The sequence below is a fragment of the Oncorhynchus clarkii genome, chromosome 32 (assembly GCF_045791955.1).
Source record: "Oncorhynchus clarkii lewisi isolate Uvic-CL-2024 chromosome 32, UVic_Ocla_1.0, whole genome shotgun sequence".
NCBI lineage: Eukaryota > Metazoa > Chordata > Actinopteri > Salmoniformes > Salmonidae > Oncorhynchus > Oncorhynchus clarkii.
In genome coordinates, this window is record NC_092178.1 from 401,529 (window position 1) to 417,376 (window position 15,848).

General features: G+C 43.3%; 1 protein-coding gene across 1 annotated transcript in view; it reads right to left on the reverse strand.

Moving 5' to 3' along the window:
- Positions 1–2,579: 2,579 nt before the first annotated feature.
- The window catches only part of LOC139391762 (neurocalcin-delta A-like), a 76,603-nt gene continuing 63,334 nt past the window's right edge, over positions 2,580–15,848 (reverse strand). The window contains exons 3-4 of the mRNA XM_071139296.1: positions 3,613–3,718; positions 2,580–3,478 (exon numbers count right to left, since the gene is read on the reverse strand). Of these exons, the coding sequence (XP_070995397.1) occupies positions 3,384–3,478; positions 3,613–3,718 (201 nt within the window). The 3' untranslated portion in view covers positions 2,580–3,383. The remainder of the gene's footprint in view (positions 3,479–3,612; positions 3,719–15,848) is intronic.

Below are 15,848 nucleotides of genomic sequence, written 5' to 3' on the forward strand. Positions count from 1 at the left end.
CTAGGTTTCTTCCTAGGTTTTGGCCTTTCTAGGGAGTTTTTCCTAGCCACCGTGCTTCTACACCTGCATTGCTTGCTGTTTGGGGTTTTAGGCTGGGTTTCTGTACAGCACTTTGAGATATCAGCTGATGTACAAAGGGCTATATAAATACATTTGATTTGATTTGATTGTCTGTAGCTTATGCCAGACCATACGACGCCATACACATGGTCTGCAGTTGTGAGGCCGGTTGGACATAGTGCCGAATTCTTTAAAATGACGTAAGGGGTGGCTTATGGTAGAGAAATTAACATTATTGGTTACATACACGTGGTTAGCAGATGTTGTTGCGGGTGTAGCGAAATGCTTGGCATGCTGACCGCAGGAATGTCCACCAGAGCTGTTGCCAGAGAATTAAAAATTTGATTTGAATTGCACTCTTCCTCAACTTAAGACATCTGTGGCATTGTGTTGTGTGACAAAACTGCACATTTTAGAGTGGCCTTTTATTGTCCCTAGCATAAGGTGCACCAGGATAATGATCATGCTGTTTAATCAGCTTCTTGATATGCCACACCTGTCAGGTGGGTGGATTATCTTGGCAAAATAGAAATGCTCAAATGACAAATTTTGGTTACTGGCCAAACGCTCTAACCCCTAGGCTACCTGCCGCCCCTAGGCTACCTGCCGCCCCTAGGCTACCTGCCTCCCCTAGGCTACCTGCCGCCGCATTTATATTTTTGTTCAGTATATAGTAAAGAACAACAAACAAACATGTTGATATGTTACACCGTGTCATAGAATGTGTGATAGGATAAGTTAGTCTGCATGTGTATTGTCCTTACAATGGATATTTAAGCAATTCAGGGACCCCGCCAGTGGCATACATTTCACTGTGTGGATATTTAAGCATTTCAGGGACCCAGCCAGTGGCACACATTTCACTGTGTGGATATTTAAGCATTTCAGGGACCCAGCCAGTGGCATACATTTCACTGTGTGTGGTGTAATCTGAAACCTGTAAACACTACTGGTGTTAGAGATAGATGATGATGATAGATTTGTGTTTCTCTAAAAAGGAGAGCTGTTGCCCTGTGAGTCTAGTTGAAGCAGAGGAGGATGTAGACAGATAAATGCATAGCAACATGTGTTGTCCTCTCTGTTTTCAATACGATCCTACAATAAATATGATTATATTGTACACATCATTCTATCATGTTTGCAGTCAAAATATTCCAAACATTTATAATTCAAAATCTTAAAGTGAAAATGTTTCATGGCTGCAAAATGCCACAATATTTTGTCACTATGTCAAATATTATAATAAATATTCTAGCTACCTCTTTTCGCTCATACACTCTCTCTTCCATCTACAGTAGGGGAGATCAATAGCTTCCATCTACAGTAGGGGAGATCAATAGCTTCCATCTACAGTAGTGGAGATCAATAGCTTCCATCTACAGTAGGGGAGATCAATAGCTTCCATCTACAGTATGGGAGATCAATAGCTTCCATCTGGTGTCATGTTTCTTCAATACTTTTCTCCCTCCTTTCAGTTCAGTTCCTCATGGCAGAGTTGTGTTTCTTGGCTTAAAGTAGAAACAGCCCTTCACCACTGATCTTGGATCAAAATAATAAACCTTGATCCTAACTGTAACCATTAGAATACAATGAATGTCTATGATGGTCCAGTATGTGATGGTCTAGTATGTGATGGCCCAGTATGTGATGCTCCAGTATAATGTTCCAGTATGTGATGGTCTAGTATGTGATGGTCCAGTATGTGATGGTCTAGTATGTGATGGCCCAGTATGTGATGGTACAGTATGTGATGGTCCAGTATGTGATGGTCCAATATAATGGTCCAGTATGTGATGGTCCAGTATGTGATGGTCCAGTATGTGATGGTCCAGTATAATGGTCAGTATGTGATGGTCCAGTATGTGATGGTCCAGTATGTGATGGTCTAGTATGTGATGGCCCAGTATGTGATGGTGCAGTATGTGATGGTCCAGTATGTGATGGTCTAGTATGTGATGGTCCAGTATATGATGGTCCAGTGTGTGATGGTCCGGTCCAGTATGTGATGGTGCAGTATGTGTTGGTCTAGTATGTGATGGTCCAGTATGTGATGGTCTAGTATAATGTTCCAGTATGTGATGGTGCAGTATGTGATGGTGCAGCATGTGATGGTCCAGTATGTGATGGTCCAGTATGTGATGGTCCAGTATGTGATGGTCCAGTATAATGGTCAGTATGTGATGGTCCAGTATGTGATGGTCCAGTATGTGATGGTCTAGTATGTGATGGCCCAGTATGTGATGGTGCAGTATGTGATGGTGCAGTATGTGATGGTCTAGAATGTGATGGTCTAGTATGTGATGGTCCAGTATGTGATGGTCCAGTATAATGGTCTGGTATGTGATGGTGCAGTATGTGATGGTCTAGTATGTAATGGTCCAGTATGTGATGGTGCAGTATGTGATGGTCCAGTATGTGATGGTGCAGTATGTGGTGGTCTAGTATGTCATGGTCTAGTATGTGATGGTCTAGTATGTGATGGTCCAGTATGTGATGGTCCAGTATAATGGTCTAGTATGTGATGGTGGAGTATGTGATGGTCCAGTATGTGATAGTTCAGTATGTGATGGTGCAGTATGTGATGGTGCAGTATGTGATGGTCCAGTATGTGATGGTCTAGTATGTGATGGTCCAGTATGTGATGCTCCAGTATAATGGTCCAGTATGTGATGGTGCAGTATGTGATGGTGCAGAATGTGGTGGTCTAGTATGTGATGGTCTAGTTTGTGATGGTCTAGTATGTGATGGTCTAGTATGTGATGGTGCAGTATGTGATGGTGCAGCATGTGATGGCCAATATGTGATGGTCCAGTATGTGATGGTCCAGTATGTGATGCTCCAGTATGTGATGGCCAATATGTGATGGTCCAGTATGTGATGCTCCAGTATGCGATGCTCCAGTATGTGATGGTCTAGTATGTGGTGGTCCAGTATGTGATGGTCTAGTATGTGATGGTCTAGTATGTGATGGTCCAGTATGTGGTGGTCCAGTATGTGATGGTCCAGTATGTGATGGTCCAGTATGTGATGGTCCAGTATGTGGTGGTCCAGTATGTGATGGTCTAGTGTGTGATTGTCCAGTATGTGATGGTCCAGTATGTGGTGGTCCAGTATGTGATGGTCCAGTATGTGATGGTCTAGTATGTGATGGTCCAGTATGTGATGGTCTAGTATGTGATAGTCCAGTATGTGGCTCCTCTGCTTGGGTCCATTTTGATCTGCTCGATGTCGATCTGTTGTGCAGTTAGTCACTACTGGGTGAATGAAGGAGAACGCTTTGACCTGAATAAATAATACTAGATGCCTGCAGGCAGTAGGTTGTTCTACTGCCCTACGCTGCTGGGATCACACTGCAGCAGCCGCACGATAGACGGATCGTTCTTTGCTCCCTCAACAAACTCCTCCAGAGACAGTTTACCTGAAGAACACAATGAGTAAAATAACAGTTAGTGTCAGTTGGTGCACAGACAGTAGGATGGAAACAGGGAGGAAGTGGATAAGGCCTGGAGGAGGATTTGGGAGTGAATTGAAATTTGATAGCTAGGTACTTACCATCTCGATTTGTGTCCATCTGCCTGAAGATTTTGTCTGTGCGTTTCTCAGGTGTCGACTCATCCTCCGGCATTTTCATGACAGAGGAAACCATCTTGTAGATCGCCTGGAGACAGGTATAGAGAGAGGTGGTATGAGAAGCCAACCTCCACATTACATGATCTTATGTTATAACCTGAGCTAGTTCACCAGACAAAACAGATCTCTGAGAAATGGCAGGGCTCCAGAGAACTTCTCTGCCTTGGTATCTGATTACTGGTTGTTAGAAGTACAGATTAAAATGCAACTTTATAGGCACACCTGCTAAACCTTCTCTCTCTATGCTTCACTGTCACACTCTCCCTTTCTCTCTCGGTCTCTCTCTGTCTCTCTCTCTGTCTCTCTCTCCGTCTCTCTCTGTCTCTCTCTCTCTCTGTCTCTCCCTCTCTCAATTCAATTCAATTCAAGGGCTTTATTGGCATGGGAAACATGTGTTAACATTGCCAAAGCAAATGAGGTATTTAATATATAAAGTGAATATATAAAGTGAAAGAAACAATAAAAATTAACAGTAAACATTACACATACAGAAGTTTCAAAACAATAAAGACATTACAAATGTCATATCATATATATACAGTGTTTTAACAATGTACAAATGGTTAAAGGACACAAGATAAAATAAATAAGCATAAATATGGGTTGTATTTACAATGGTGTGTGTTCTTCACTGGTTGCCCTTTTCTCGTGGCAACAGGTCACAAATCTTGCTGCTGTGATGGCACACTGTGGTATTTCACCCAGTAGATATGGGAGTTTATCAAAATTGGATTTGTTTACGAATTCTTTGTGGATCTGTGTAATCTGAGGGAAATATGTCTCTCTAATATGGTCATACATTGGGCAGGAGGTTAGGAAGTGCAGCTCAGTTTCCACCTCATTTTGTGGGCAGTGAGCACATAGCTTGTCTTCTCTTGAGAGCCATGTCTGCCTACGGCGGCCTTTCTCAATAGCAAGGCTATGCTCACTGAGTCTGTACATAGTCAAAGCTTTCCTTAATTTTGGGTCAGTCACAGTGGTCAGGTATTCTGCCGCTGTGTACTCTCTGTGTAGGGCCAAATAGCATTCTAGTTTGCTCTGTTTTTTTGTTAATTCTTTCCAATGTGTCAAGTAATTATCTTTTTGTTTTCTCATGATTTGGTTGGGTCTAATTGTGCTGCTGTCCTGGGGCTCTGTAGGGTGTGTTTGTGTTTGTGAACAGAGCCCCAGGACCAGCTTGCTTAGGGGACTCTTCTCCGGGTTCATCTCTCTGTAGGTGATGGCTTTGTTATGGAAGGTTTGGGAATCGCTTCCTTTTAGGTGGTTATAGAATTTAACGGCTCTTTTCTGGATTTTGATAATTAGTGGGTATCGGCCTAATCCTGCTCTGCATGCATTATTTGGTGTTCTACGTTGTACACAAAGGATATTTTTGCAGAATTCTGCGTGCAGAGTCTCAATTTGGTGTTTGTCCCATTTTGTGAAGTCTTGGTTGGTGAGCGGACCCCAGACCTCACAACCATAAAGGGCAATGGGCTCTATGACTGATTCAAGTATTTTTAGCCAAATCCTAATTGGTATGTTGAAATTTATGTTCCTTTTGATGGCATAGAATGCCCTTCTTGCCTTGTCTCTCAGATCGTTCACAGCTTTGTGGAAGTTACCTGTGGCGCTGATGTTTAGGCCAAGGTATGTATAGTTTTTTGTGGGCAACAGTATCTAGATGGAATTTGTATTTGTGGTCCTGGTGTCCTGGTGACTGGACCTTTTTTGGAACACCATTATTTTGATCTTACTGAGATTTACTGTCAGGGCCCAGGTCTGACAGAATCTGTGCATAAGATCTAGGTGCTGCTGTAGGCCCTCCTTGGTTGGTGACAGAAGCACCAGATCATCAGCAAACAGCAGACATTTGACTTCGGATTCTAGTAGGGTGAGGCCGGGTGCTGCAGACTTTTGTAGTGCCCGTGCCAATTCGTTAATATATATGTTGAAGAGGGTGGGGCTTAAGCTGCATCCCTGTCTCACCCCACGACCCTGTGTGAAGAAATGTGTGTGTTTTTTGCCAATTTTAACCGCACACTTGTTGTTTGTGTACATGGATTTTAGAATGTCGTATGTTTTACCCTCTGTCTCTTTCTCTCATTCTCTGTCTCTCAGTCTCTGTCTCTGTCTCTCTCTCTCTATCTCTATCTGTCTCTCTCTCTGTCTCGCTCTGTGTCTCTCTCTCTCTGTCTCTCTCTCTGTGTCTCTCTCTGTCTCTCTCTCTGTCTCTCTCTCTCTCTCTCTCTTTCTCTCTCTCTCTCTCTCTCTCTCTCTCTCTCTCTCTCTCTCTCTCTCTCTCTCAGTCTCTCTCTGTCTCTGCCTCGCTCTCGCTCTCTGTCTCTGTCTCTCTCTCTCTCTCTCTCTCTCTCTCTCTCTCTCAGTTTCTGTCTCTGTCTCTCTCTCTCTCTCTCTCTCCTTCTCTCTCTCTCTGTCTCTGTCTCAGCCTCGCTCTCAGTCTCTCTCTGTCTCTGCCTCGCTCTCAGTCTCTCTCTGTCTCTGCCTCGCTCTCAGTCTCTCTCTGTCTCTGCCTCGCTCTCAGTCTCTGTCTCTGTCTCTCAGTCTCTGTCTCTGTCTCTCAGTCTCTGTCTCTCTCTCAGTCTCTGTCGCTGTCTCAGTCTCTGTCTCTGTCTCTGTCTCTGTCTCTGTCTCTGTCTCTGTCCCTGTCTCTGTCTCTGTCTCTCTCTCTCTGTCTTTCTCTCTCTGTCTCTGCCTCGCTCTCCCTCTTTGTCTCTCTCTCTCTGTCTCTCTCTGTCTCTCTCTCTGTCTCTGTCTCTCTCTCTCTCTCTCTCAGTCTCTCTCTCAGTCTCTCTCTGTCTCTGCCTCGCTCTTGCTCTCTCTCTCTCTCCCTCTCTCTCTCTCTCTCTCTCTCTCTCTCTCTCTCTCTCTCTCTCTCTCTCTCTCTCTCTCTCTCTCTCTCTCTCTCTCTCTCAGTCTCTGTCTCTGTCTCTGTCTCTGTCTCTGTCTCTCTCTCTCTCTCTCAGTTTCTGTCTCTGTCTCTGTCTCTCTCTCTCTCTCTCTCAGTCTCTGCCTCGCTTTCAGTCTCTCTCTGTCTCTGCCTCGCTCTCAGTCTCTCTCTGTCACTGCCTCGCTCTCAGTCTCTCTCTGTCTCTGCCTCGCTCTCAGTCTCTCTCTGTCTCTGCCTCGCTCTCAGTCTCAGTCTCTCTCTGTCACTGCCTCGCTCTCAGTCTCTCTCTGTCACTGCCTCACTCTCAGTCTCTCTCTGTCTCTGCCTCGCTCTCAGTCTCTCTCTGTCTCTGCCTCGCGCTCAGTCTCTCTCTGTCTCTGCCTCGCTCTCAGTCTCTCTCAGTCTCTGCCTCGCTCTCAGTCTCTCTCTGTCTCTGTCTCGCTCTCAGTCTCTCTCAATCTCAGTCTCTGTCTCTCAGTCTCTCTCTGTCTCTCAGTCTCTCTCTCTCTCTCTCTCTCTCTCTCTCTCTCTCTCTCTCTCTCTCTCTATTCAATGGGCTTTATTGGCATGGGCAACATGTTCCTCACTTGCCAAAGCAAAAGTGAAATAAACAATACAAATTTACAGTAAACATTACACATACAGAAGTTTCAAAACAATAAAGACAACAATAAATGTCATATTATATATATTTATATATATAATATGTTTATAATATGTTTATTATAATATGTTTATTATTTATATATACAGTGTTGTAACAATGTACAAATGGTTAAAGTACACAAGGGAAAATAAATAAACATAAATATGGGTTGTATTTACAATGGTGTTTGTTCTTCACTGGTTGCCCTTTACTTGTGGCAACAGGTCACAAATCTTGCTGCTGTGATGGCACACTGTGGTATTTCACCCAGTAGATATGGGAGTCTCTCTCTCTCTTTGTCTGTCTCTCTCTCTCTGAATCTCTCTTTGTAACTCTCTCTTACTCTGTCTCTCTCTCTCTGTCTGTCTCTGAAACTCTCTCTCTCTTTGTCTGTCTCTCTCTCTCTGAATCTCTCTCTGTAACTCTCTCTTACTCTGTCTCTCTCTCTCTGTCTGTCTCTGAAACTCTCTCTCTCTCTGTCTCTCTCTCTATAACTCTCTCTGTCTCTCTCTCTGTAACTATCTCTGTCTCTCTATCTCTCTCTCTGTAACTCTCTCTCTCTGTCTCTCTCTCTGTAACTCTCTCTCTCTGTCTCTCTCTCTGTAACTCTCTCTGTCTCTCTCTCTGTAACTCTCTCTCTCTCTAACTCTCTCTCTCTGTCTCTCTCTGTCTGTCTCTGCAACGCTCTCTCTCTCTGTCTCTCTCTCTGTAACTCCCTCTCTGTCTCACTCTGTCTTACACTGATGAGATGAGCCTGTCTCACAATATCTTAGAATAAGGAGATGAGCCTGTCTCTCACTGTCTTACACTGAGAAGCTGAGCCTGTCTCACTCTGTCTTAGACTGAGGAGATGAGCCTGTCTCACTCTGTCTCAGACTGAGGAGATGGGCCTGTCTCACTCTGTCTCAGATTGAGGAGATGAGCCTGTCTCACTCTGTCTCAGACTGGGGAGATGAGCCTGTCTCACAAGTGGCAAATACATCCAGTGTTAGTGAGATGACTCTATTCGTCTCTAACTTAGTTGACCTGATAGATCTAAGTGATATTACGTGATAGAATGTGACAGACATGAAGTGATATTGATTAACTATGCCTACTAATGATACAGGCAGTGATCACTGACATTGGGTTACCTGCTTCCTAACCAGTCCATTTACTGCAGGGCTGTCAATCCAATGTATATATGAAGCCCTTTCTACATCAGCAGATGTCACAAAGTGCTGAACAGAAACCCAGCCTAAAACCCCAAACAGCAAGCAATGCAGGTGTAGAAGCAAGGTGGCTAGGAAAAACACCCCCCCCTGTGTGCTGTTGTTGTAATGTGAACATTTACCAGCAGTGTTAAAGTGCTTCAGTCAGCATCAGTGGTATAGAAGTAGGTTTTTGGGGTATCTGTACTTTACTATTTATATTTTTGACTACTTTTACTTTACTACATTCATAAAGAAAAGTATGTACTTTTTACTCCAGACCTTTTCTCTGACATCCAAAAGTACTTAGAATGCTTAGCAGGACAGTAAATTGGTCCAATTCACACACTTATTAAGAGAACATCCCTGGTCATCCCTACTGCCTCTGATCTGGAGGAATCACTAAACAGAGAACATCCCTGGTCATACCTACTTCCTCTAATCTGGAGGACTCACTAAACAGAGAACATCCCTGGTCATCTCTACTGCCTCTGATCTGGAGGACTCACTAAACAGAGAACATCCCTGGTCATACCTACTTCCTCTAATCTGGAGGACTCACTAAACAGAGAACATCCCTGGTCATCCCTACTGACTCTGATCTGGAGGAATCACTAAACAGAGAACATCCCTGGTCATACCTACTTCCTCTAATCTGGAGGACTCACTAAACAGAGAACATCCCTGGTCATCCCTACTGACTCTGATCTGGAGGACTCACTAAACAGAGAACATCCCTGGTCATCTCTACTGCCTCTGATCTGGAGGACTCACTAAACAGAGAACATCCCTGGTCATACCTACTTCCTCTAATCTGGAGGACTCACTAAACAGAGAACATCCCTGGTCATCTCTACTGCCTCTGATCTGGAGGACTCACTAAACAGAGAACATCCCTGGTCATACCTACTTCCTCTAATCTGGAGGACTCACTAAACAGAGAACATCCCTGGTCACCCCTACTGCCTCTAATCTGGTTTCTCACTAAACACACTTGCTTAGTTTGTAAATTATGTCTGAATGTTGGAGTGTGCGCCTGGCTACCCGTAAATTAAAAAAACAGGCAAATGTGGCCATCTGGTTTGCTTAATGTAAGGTTTTAGAAATTATTTATACTTTTACTTTTACCTTTGATACTTAAGTTCATTTTAGCAATTACATTTACTTTTGATACTTAAGTATATTTTAAACCAAATAATTTTACTCAAGTAGTATTTTACTGGGTAACTTTTACTTAAGTAATTTTTTATTAAGGCATCTTTACATTTACTCAAGTATGACAGTTGGGTACTTTTTCCACCATTGGTCAGCTTACGTAGCAACTGCTGTCTATCAGGACTTCAATGGAGCTTTTGTGTCGGGCAGCTTAGATTAGTAAGGCTCTGCTGTGTCTATCTCACCCTAACCGTCTTCTGTGTCTAGCTGCTGATGGAGAGATAGAGGAGGTATCAGTCAGACTCAGAAAGTGATGTCTCCATGCCTGAGACCTGAAGTACCTGTCCCCCCCCCCCCTTTACATATACCCCTAACGATAACCCTACACATAGAGGCTTGGAGGGAATACTGTAGGCCATAAATACTCTCATTCTATAGGATCTCATAGAGGCTTGGAGGGAATACTGTAGGCCATAAATACTCTCATTCTATAGGATCTCATAGAGGCTTGGAGGAAATACTGTAGCCCATAAATACTCTCATTCTATAGGATCTCAAGTGATGATTTGTCTTCTCTAATAGAGTATTGTGTGCTGTGCCTAGTTCAGGGTAAATGTACCTAGTTAGAGGGGAATCTACCCAGTTACAGGGGAATCTACCAGGTTCCAGGGTCTCTACCTAGTTCCAGGTGAATCTACCCAGTTCCAAGGGAATCTACCAAGTTCCAGGGGCCTGTACCTTGTTCCAGGTGAATCTACCCAGTTCCAAGGGAATCTACCAAGTTCCAGGGGCCTGTACCTTGTTCCAGGTGAATCTACCCAGTTCCAAGGGAATCTACCAAGTTCCAGGGGCCTCTACCTTGTTCCAGGTGAATCTACCCAGTTCCAAGGGAATCTACCAAGTTCCAGGGGCCTGTACCTTGTTCCCGATGAATCTACCCAGTTCCAAGGGATTCTACCAAGTTCCTGGGGCCTATACCTTGTTCCAGGTGAATCTACCCAGTTCCAAGGGATTCTACCAAGTTCCTGGGGCCTGTACCTTGTTCCAGGTGAATCTACCCAGTTCCAAGGGAATCTACCAAGTTCCAGGGGCCTGTACCTTGTTCCAGATGAATCTACCCAGTTCTAGGTGGATCTACACTACCGTTCAAAAGTTTGGGGTCACTTAGAAGTGTCCTTGTTTTTGTAAGAAAAGCACATTTTAGTCCATTAAAATAACATCAAATTGATCAGAAATACAGTGTAGACATTGTTAATATTGTAAATGACTATTGTAGCTGGAAACAACTTATTATTATATTGTATTGGATAGAAAACACTCTAAAGTTTCCAAAACTGTTAAAATAATGTCTGTGAGTATAACATAACTGATATGGCAGGCAAAAACCCGAGGACACTCCCTCCAGAATTTTCTTTTTCAGCTCACCCCTGATTACTATGGCTGTCAATGGGAATATAAATGGAATACCTCCCAGATTGCAGCTCCTAGGGCTTCCATTAGATATCAACAGTCTTTAGAAAGAGTTTCAGGCTTGTTTTTTGAAAAATGAGCTAGAATTTGTAGTTTTAGTAAGTGGCTCCCATTTTGTCTGTCGTGTTTGTTGCGTGTTCCGGTGAGGGCGTGTACTTTGTTATTTATCTCCGGTAATGGTCTCCGGTATTCTCCGTCTTAAATTTAATCGTTTATTTACATATTAGGGTACCTGAGGATTGATTTGGAATGTTGTTTGATATGTTTGGAAGAAGTTTATTGGTAACTTACGGGATTCATTTGTATGCATTTTTAACGAGGGAAACCGGTGGATTACTGAGTCAAGCGTGCCAATGAAACAGACTTTTTTGGGATATGAAGAAGGACTTTATCGAACAAAATGACCATTTGTTATGTAGTTGGGACCCTTGTGATTGCAACCAGATGAAGATCTTCAAAAGTGAGTGATTTATTTTATCGCTATTGCTGACTTTCGTGAAGCCTTTTTGAAATCTGACAAAGCGGCAGGATTAATTAACAAGAAGTTAAGCTTTTAAATGATGTATGACACTTGTATTTTCATGAATGTTTAATATTAAGATTTTTGTAATTTGAATTTCACGCTCTGCAATTTCACCGGATGTTGGCTAGGTGGGACGCTAGAAGTTAATCTTTTTGTTTTATTGGCCAGTCTGAGATATGGCTTTTTCAACAACAGAGTAAATTAAAATCCCTGATGTCTCTCAAGAAGGAGATAATCATCCTGAGCTTGTCTACTTTATTATCCAGAGACTGAACATTAGCGAGTAATATACTTGGAAGCGTTGGATGGCATGCACGCCTCCTGAGTTGGACTAGAAGTCCACTCTGAATACATCTTCTTCGCCAGCGGTGGTTTGGAGCTGGAATAAGTTTCATTGCCCTGGGGGGTACGAACAAAGGATCCAATTCAGGAAAGTTGTATTCCTGGTCATATTGCTGGTGAGTTACCGCCGCTCTGATATCCCAACGTTTTTTCCGTCTGTAGGTAATAACACAAAAGATTTCCTTGGCTAATAATGTAAGAAGTAACACACAAAAAACGAAAATAGCTTAGGAGCAAGAAAGCAGAGGTGCCATATCTGTCGTCACCATCTACCTAGTTCATGGGGAATCTTCCTAGTTTCAGATGGATGTACCCAGTTCAAGGCCAGGCAGCAGGCTATTAGCCAGCCTGCCAGCTTAGTGGAGTCTGCCACTAGCACAGTCAGTGTAATCATCTCAGCTATCCTCATTGAGACCGTGTCTGTGCCTCGATCTAGGCAGGGCAAAACTAAACATTGCGATATTCACCTAAGCAATCTCACTGGAGTGAAGACCTTCTACATTCCTGTCATTATTGAAAGAGATTGTGATATCTCAAAATAGGGCTACTTACTGTTAGATCCCTCACTTCCAAGGCAGTCATGGTCAATGAACTAATCACTGATCATAATCTTGATGTGATTGGCTTGACTGAAGCATGGCTCAAGCTTGATGAATTTACTCTGTTAAATGAGGACTCTCCTCCTGGTTACACTATTGACCATATCCCCCGCACATCCCACAAAGGTGGAGGTGTTGCTAACTACAGCAAATGTCAATAATAAAATAGAAATGACTGTGTTTTCGTCTTTTGAGCTGCATACTCAATCGCTTTTTTTAGTTACTGTATACAAGCCTTCTGGGCCATATACAGTGTTCCTCACTGAGTTCCCTGAATTCCTATCAGACCTTGTAGTCACGGTAGATAATATTCACATTTTTGGTGACTTCAGTATTCACAAAGTCCACAGACCCACTCCAATGGCTTTCGGAGCCATCATCGACTCAGTGGGTTATGTCCAACATGTCTCCGGATGTACTCACTGCCACAGTCATACCCTGGATCTAGTTTTGTCACATAGAATAGATATTGTGGATCTAAATGTTTTTCCTCATAATCCTGGACTATTGGACCACCATTTTAGTACGTTTCCAATCACAACAAATAATCTGCTCAGATCCCAACCAAGGATCTGTCACGTATACTCCCTCTCCGGTGCTTGAGGACACCAGTCTCATTATTATTACGCACACCTGTCACCATTGTTACAGGCACCAGCGTCTCATCAGACTCACCTTCCTGATTACCTTCCCTATAACTGTCACTCCCTTTGGTTCTTTTCTTTGGCGTTATTGGCTCTGTTTCGGTTTCATGTCTGTATGCTTTCGTGTTTCTTGTTTTGTTCCATGTTCATTTATTTAGTATTGAATTATTCACTCCCTGTACTTGCTTCCCGACTCCCAGCGTACATGTTACAGAATAACGCCTCACCAAAGGGGAGCATCAGTGAGTGTTTTTTGTTTTTTGTATTGTAGGTGACGTTGGGTCCGGGTTTCGCTACAGGAGCTACCGGGGATGCCTCAGCGGGCTCGCCGGGCTTCCATTCCTCAGCTGGCTCGCCGGGCTTCCATTCCTCAGCTGGCTCACCGGGCTTCCATTCCTCAGCTGGCTCGTCAATGTTTACAAGACTCGGTTGGCCTGTCAAGTGTCCGTGGCCGAAGCTACCGAGGATGCCTAAACTAGCTCTTCAGGCTCCCATGCTTTTTGTGTTTCTTGTTTTATTCCACATTAGTTTACTTATTATTAAATGATTCACTCTCTGTACTTGCTTCCTGACTCCCAGTGTACACATTACAGGATCAGCAAAAACCAAGCTATAAATTCTCGGACAACCCAAAGATTCCTAGATACCCTTCCAGACTCCCTCCACCTACCCAAGGACGCCCAAGGACGAGTACAACAATCCACCTAACTGAAGATATATGTTTAACTTTGCATAATACATTAGATGCAGTAGCACCCCTAAAACAAAAAAACATTTGTCAAAAGAAATGATCTCCCTGATATACAGAAAAGCAAGCTTCCAGAAAATTGGAACGGAAATGGCGCTCCAACAAACTGGAAGTCTTCTGACTAGTTTGGAAAAACAGTACCGTACAATATCGAAGAGCCCTCACTGCTGCTCAAGAAAATTAGAAAAATCCTAAAAATGTTTTTGATACAGTTGCAAAACTAACTAAAAAGCAACATTCCCCAAGAGAGGATGGCTTTCACTTCAGCAGTGATGAATTCATGAACTTCTTAGACGAAAATCATGATCATTAGTAGGCAAATTACGGATTCCTCTTTGAATCTGCGTATTTCTCCAAAGTGCAGTTGTCCTGAGTCTGCCAGGACCTGCCATCAATGGAGACACTCAAGGTTTTTGATCCTGTATCTCTTGACACATTCATAAAAATAGTCATGGCTTCTAAACCTTCAAGCTCCAGATGTGTACCAAACTCACTAAAAGTAGAATGGTTACATGCTCCTAACCAACTGTGTTATTTCGTTCATTTTTTTTGGTTTGTAACTTATTTTGTACATAATGTTGCTGCTACCGTCTCTTATGACCAAAAATAGCTTCTGGACAGAACAGCGATTATTCACCACAAACTGGAAGAAGCTTTTTCCTTTAATGAGTCCGACGTGAAGGATATACAGCTTTCTCGGTAAGAGGACCAAATCTCTGTCATTTGCATGAATAGATGGAGAAAAATGAGGTCAAACTGACTTCTGAGAATTTGTAAGCGAGCAAGTAAACCCCCACTGCCATCTGTTCTATTGGCAAAGGTGCAATCATTGGAAAATAAAATGGATGACCTACAAGCAAGATTATCCCACCAACGGGACATTAAAGACTGTAACATCTTATGTTTCACTGAGTCGTGGCTGAACAACGACATGACTAACATACAGCTGGCATGTTATACACTGCATCAGCAGGATAGAACAGCAGCCTCTGGTAAGACAAGGGGTGGTGGTCCATGTATATTTGTAAACAGCTGGTGCACAATATCTAAGGAAGTCTCAAGGTTTTGCTAGTTGAGGTAGAGTATCTCATAAGCTGTAGACCACACTATCTTCCTACAGTGTTTTCAGTTGTATTTTTCATAGGTGTCTACATACCACCACAGACCGAAGATGGCATTAAGACCGCACTCAATGAGCTGTATACCACCATAAGTAAACAGGAAAACGCTCATCCAGTGGTGGCGATCCGAGTGGCCAGGGACTTCAATGCAGGAAAACTTAAACCCGTTATAGCAAATTTCTACCAGCACGTTAAATGTGCAACCAGAGGGGAAAAAAACTCAACATCACCTTTACTCCACACACAGAGATGCGTACCAAGCTCTCTCTCTCCCTTCATTTGGAAAATCTGAGGGAGAGAGACGTCAATACAGGACTAAGATTGAATCGTGCTTCACTGGCTCCGATGCTCATCGGATGTGGCAGGGCTTGCCAACTATTACACACGACAAAGGGAATCACGGCCGAGAGCTGCCCAGTGACACGAGCCTACCAGACAAGGTAAATTACTTCTATGCTCGCTTCGAGGCAAGTAACTCTTAAACATGCATGAAAGCATTATCTGTTCTGGACGACTGTGTGGTCACGCTCTCTGCAGCCGATGTGAGTAAGACCTTTAAACAGGTCAACATTCACAAGGCCGCAGGGCCAGATGGATTACCACGACGTGTACTCCAAGCATGCGCTGACCAACTGGCAAGTGTCTTCACTGACATTTTAAAACCTCTCCCTGTCGGAGTCTTTAATACCAACATGTTTCAAGCAGACCACCATAATCCCGTGCCCAAGAACACTAAGGTAACCTGCCTAAATGAATACCGACGCATAGCAATCACATCTGTAGCCATGAAGTGCATTGAAAGGCTAGTCATGGCTCACTTCAACACCATT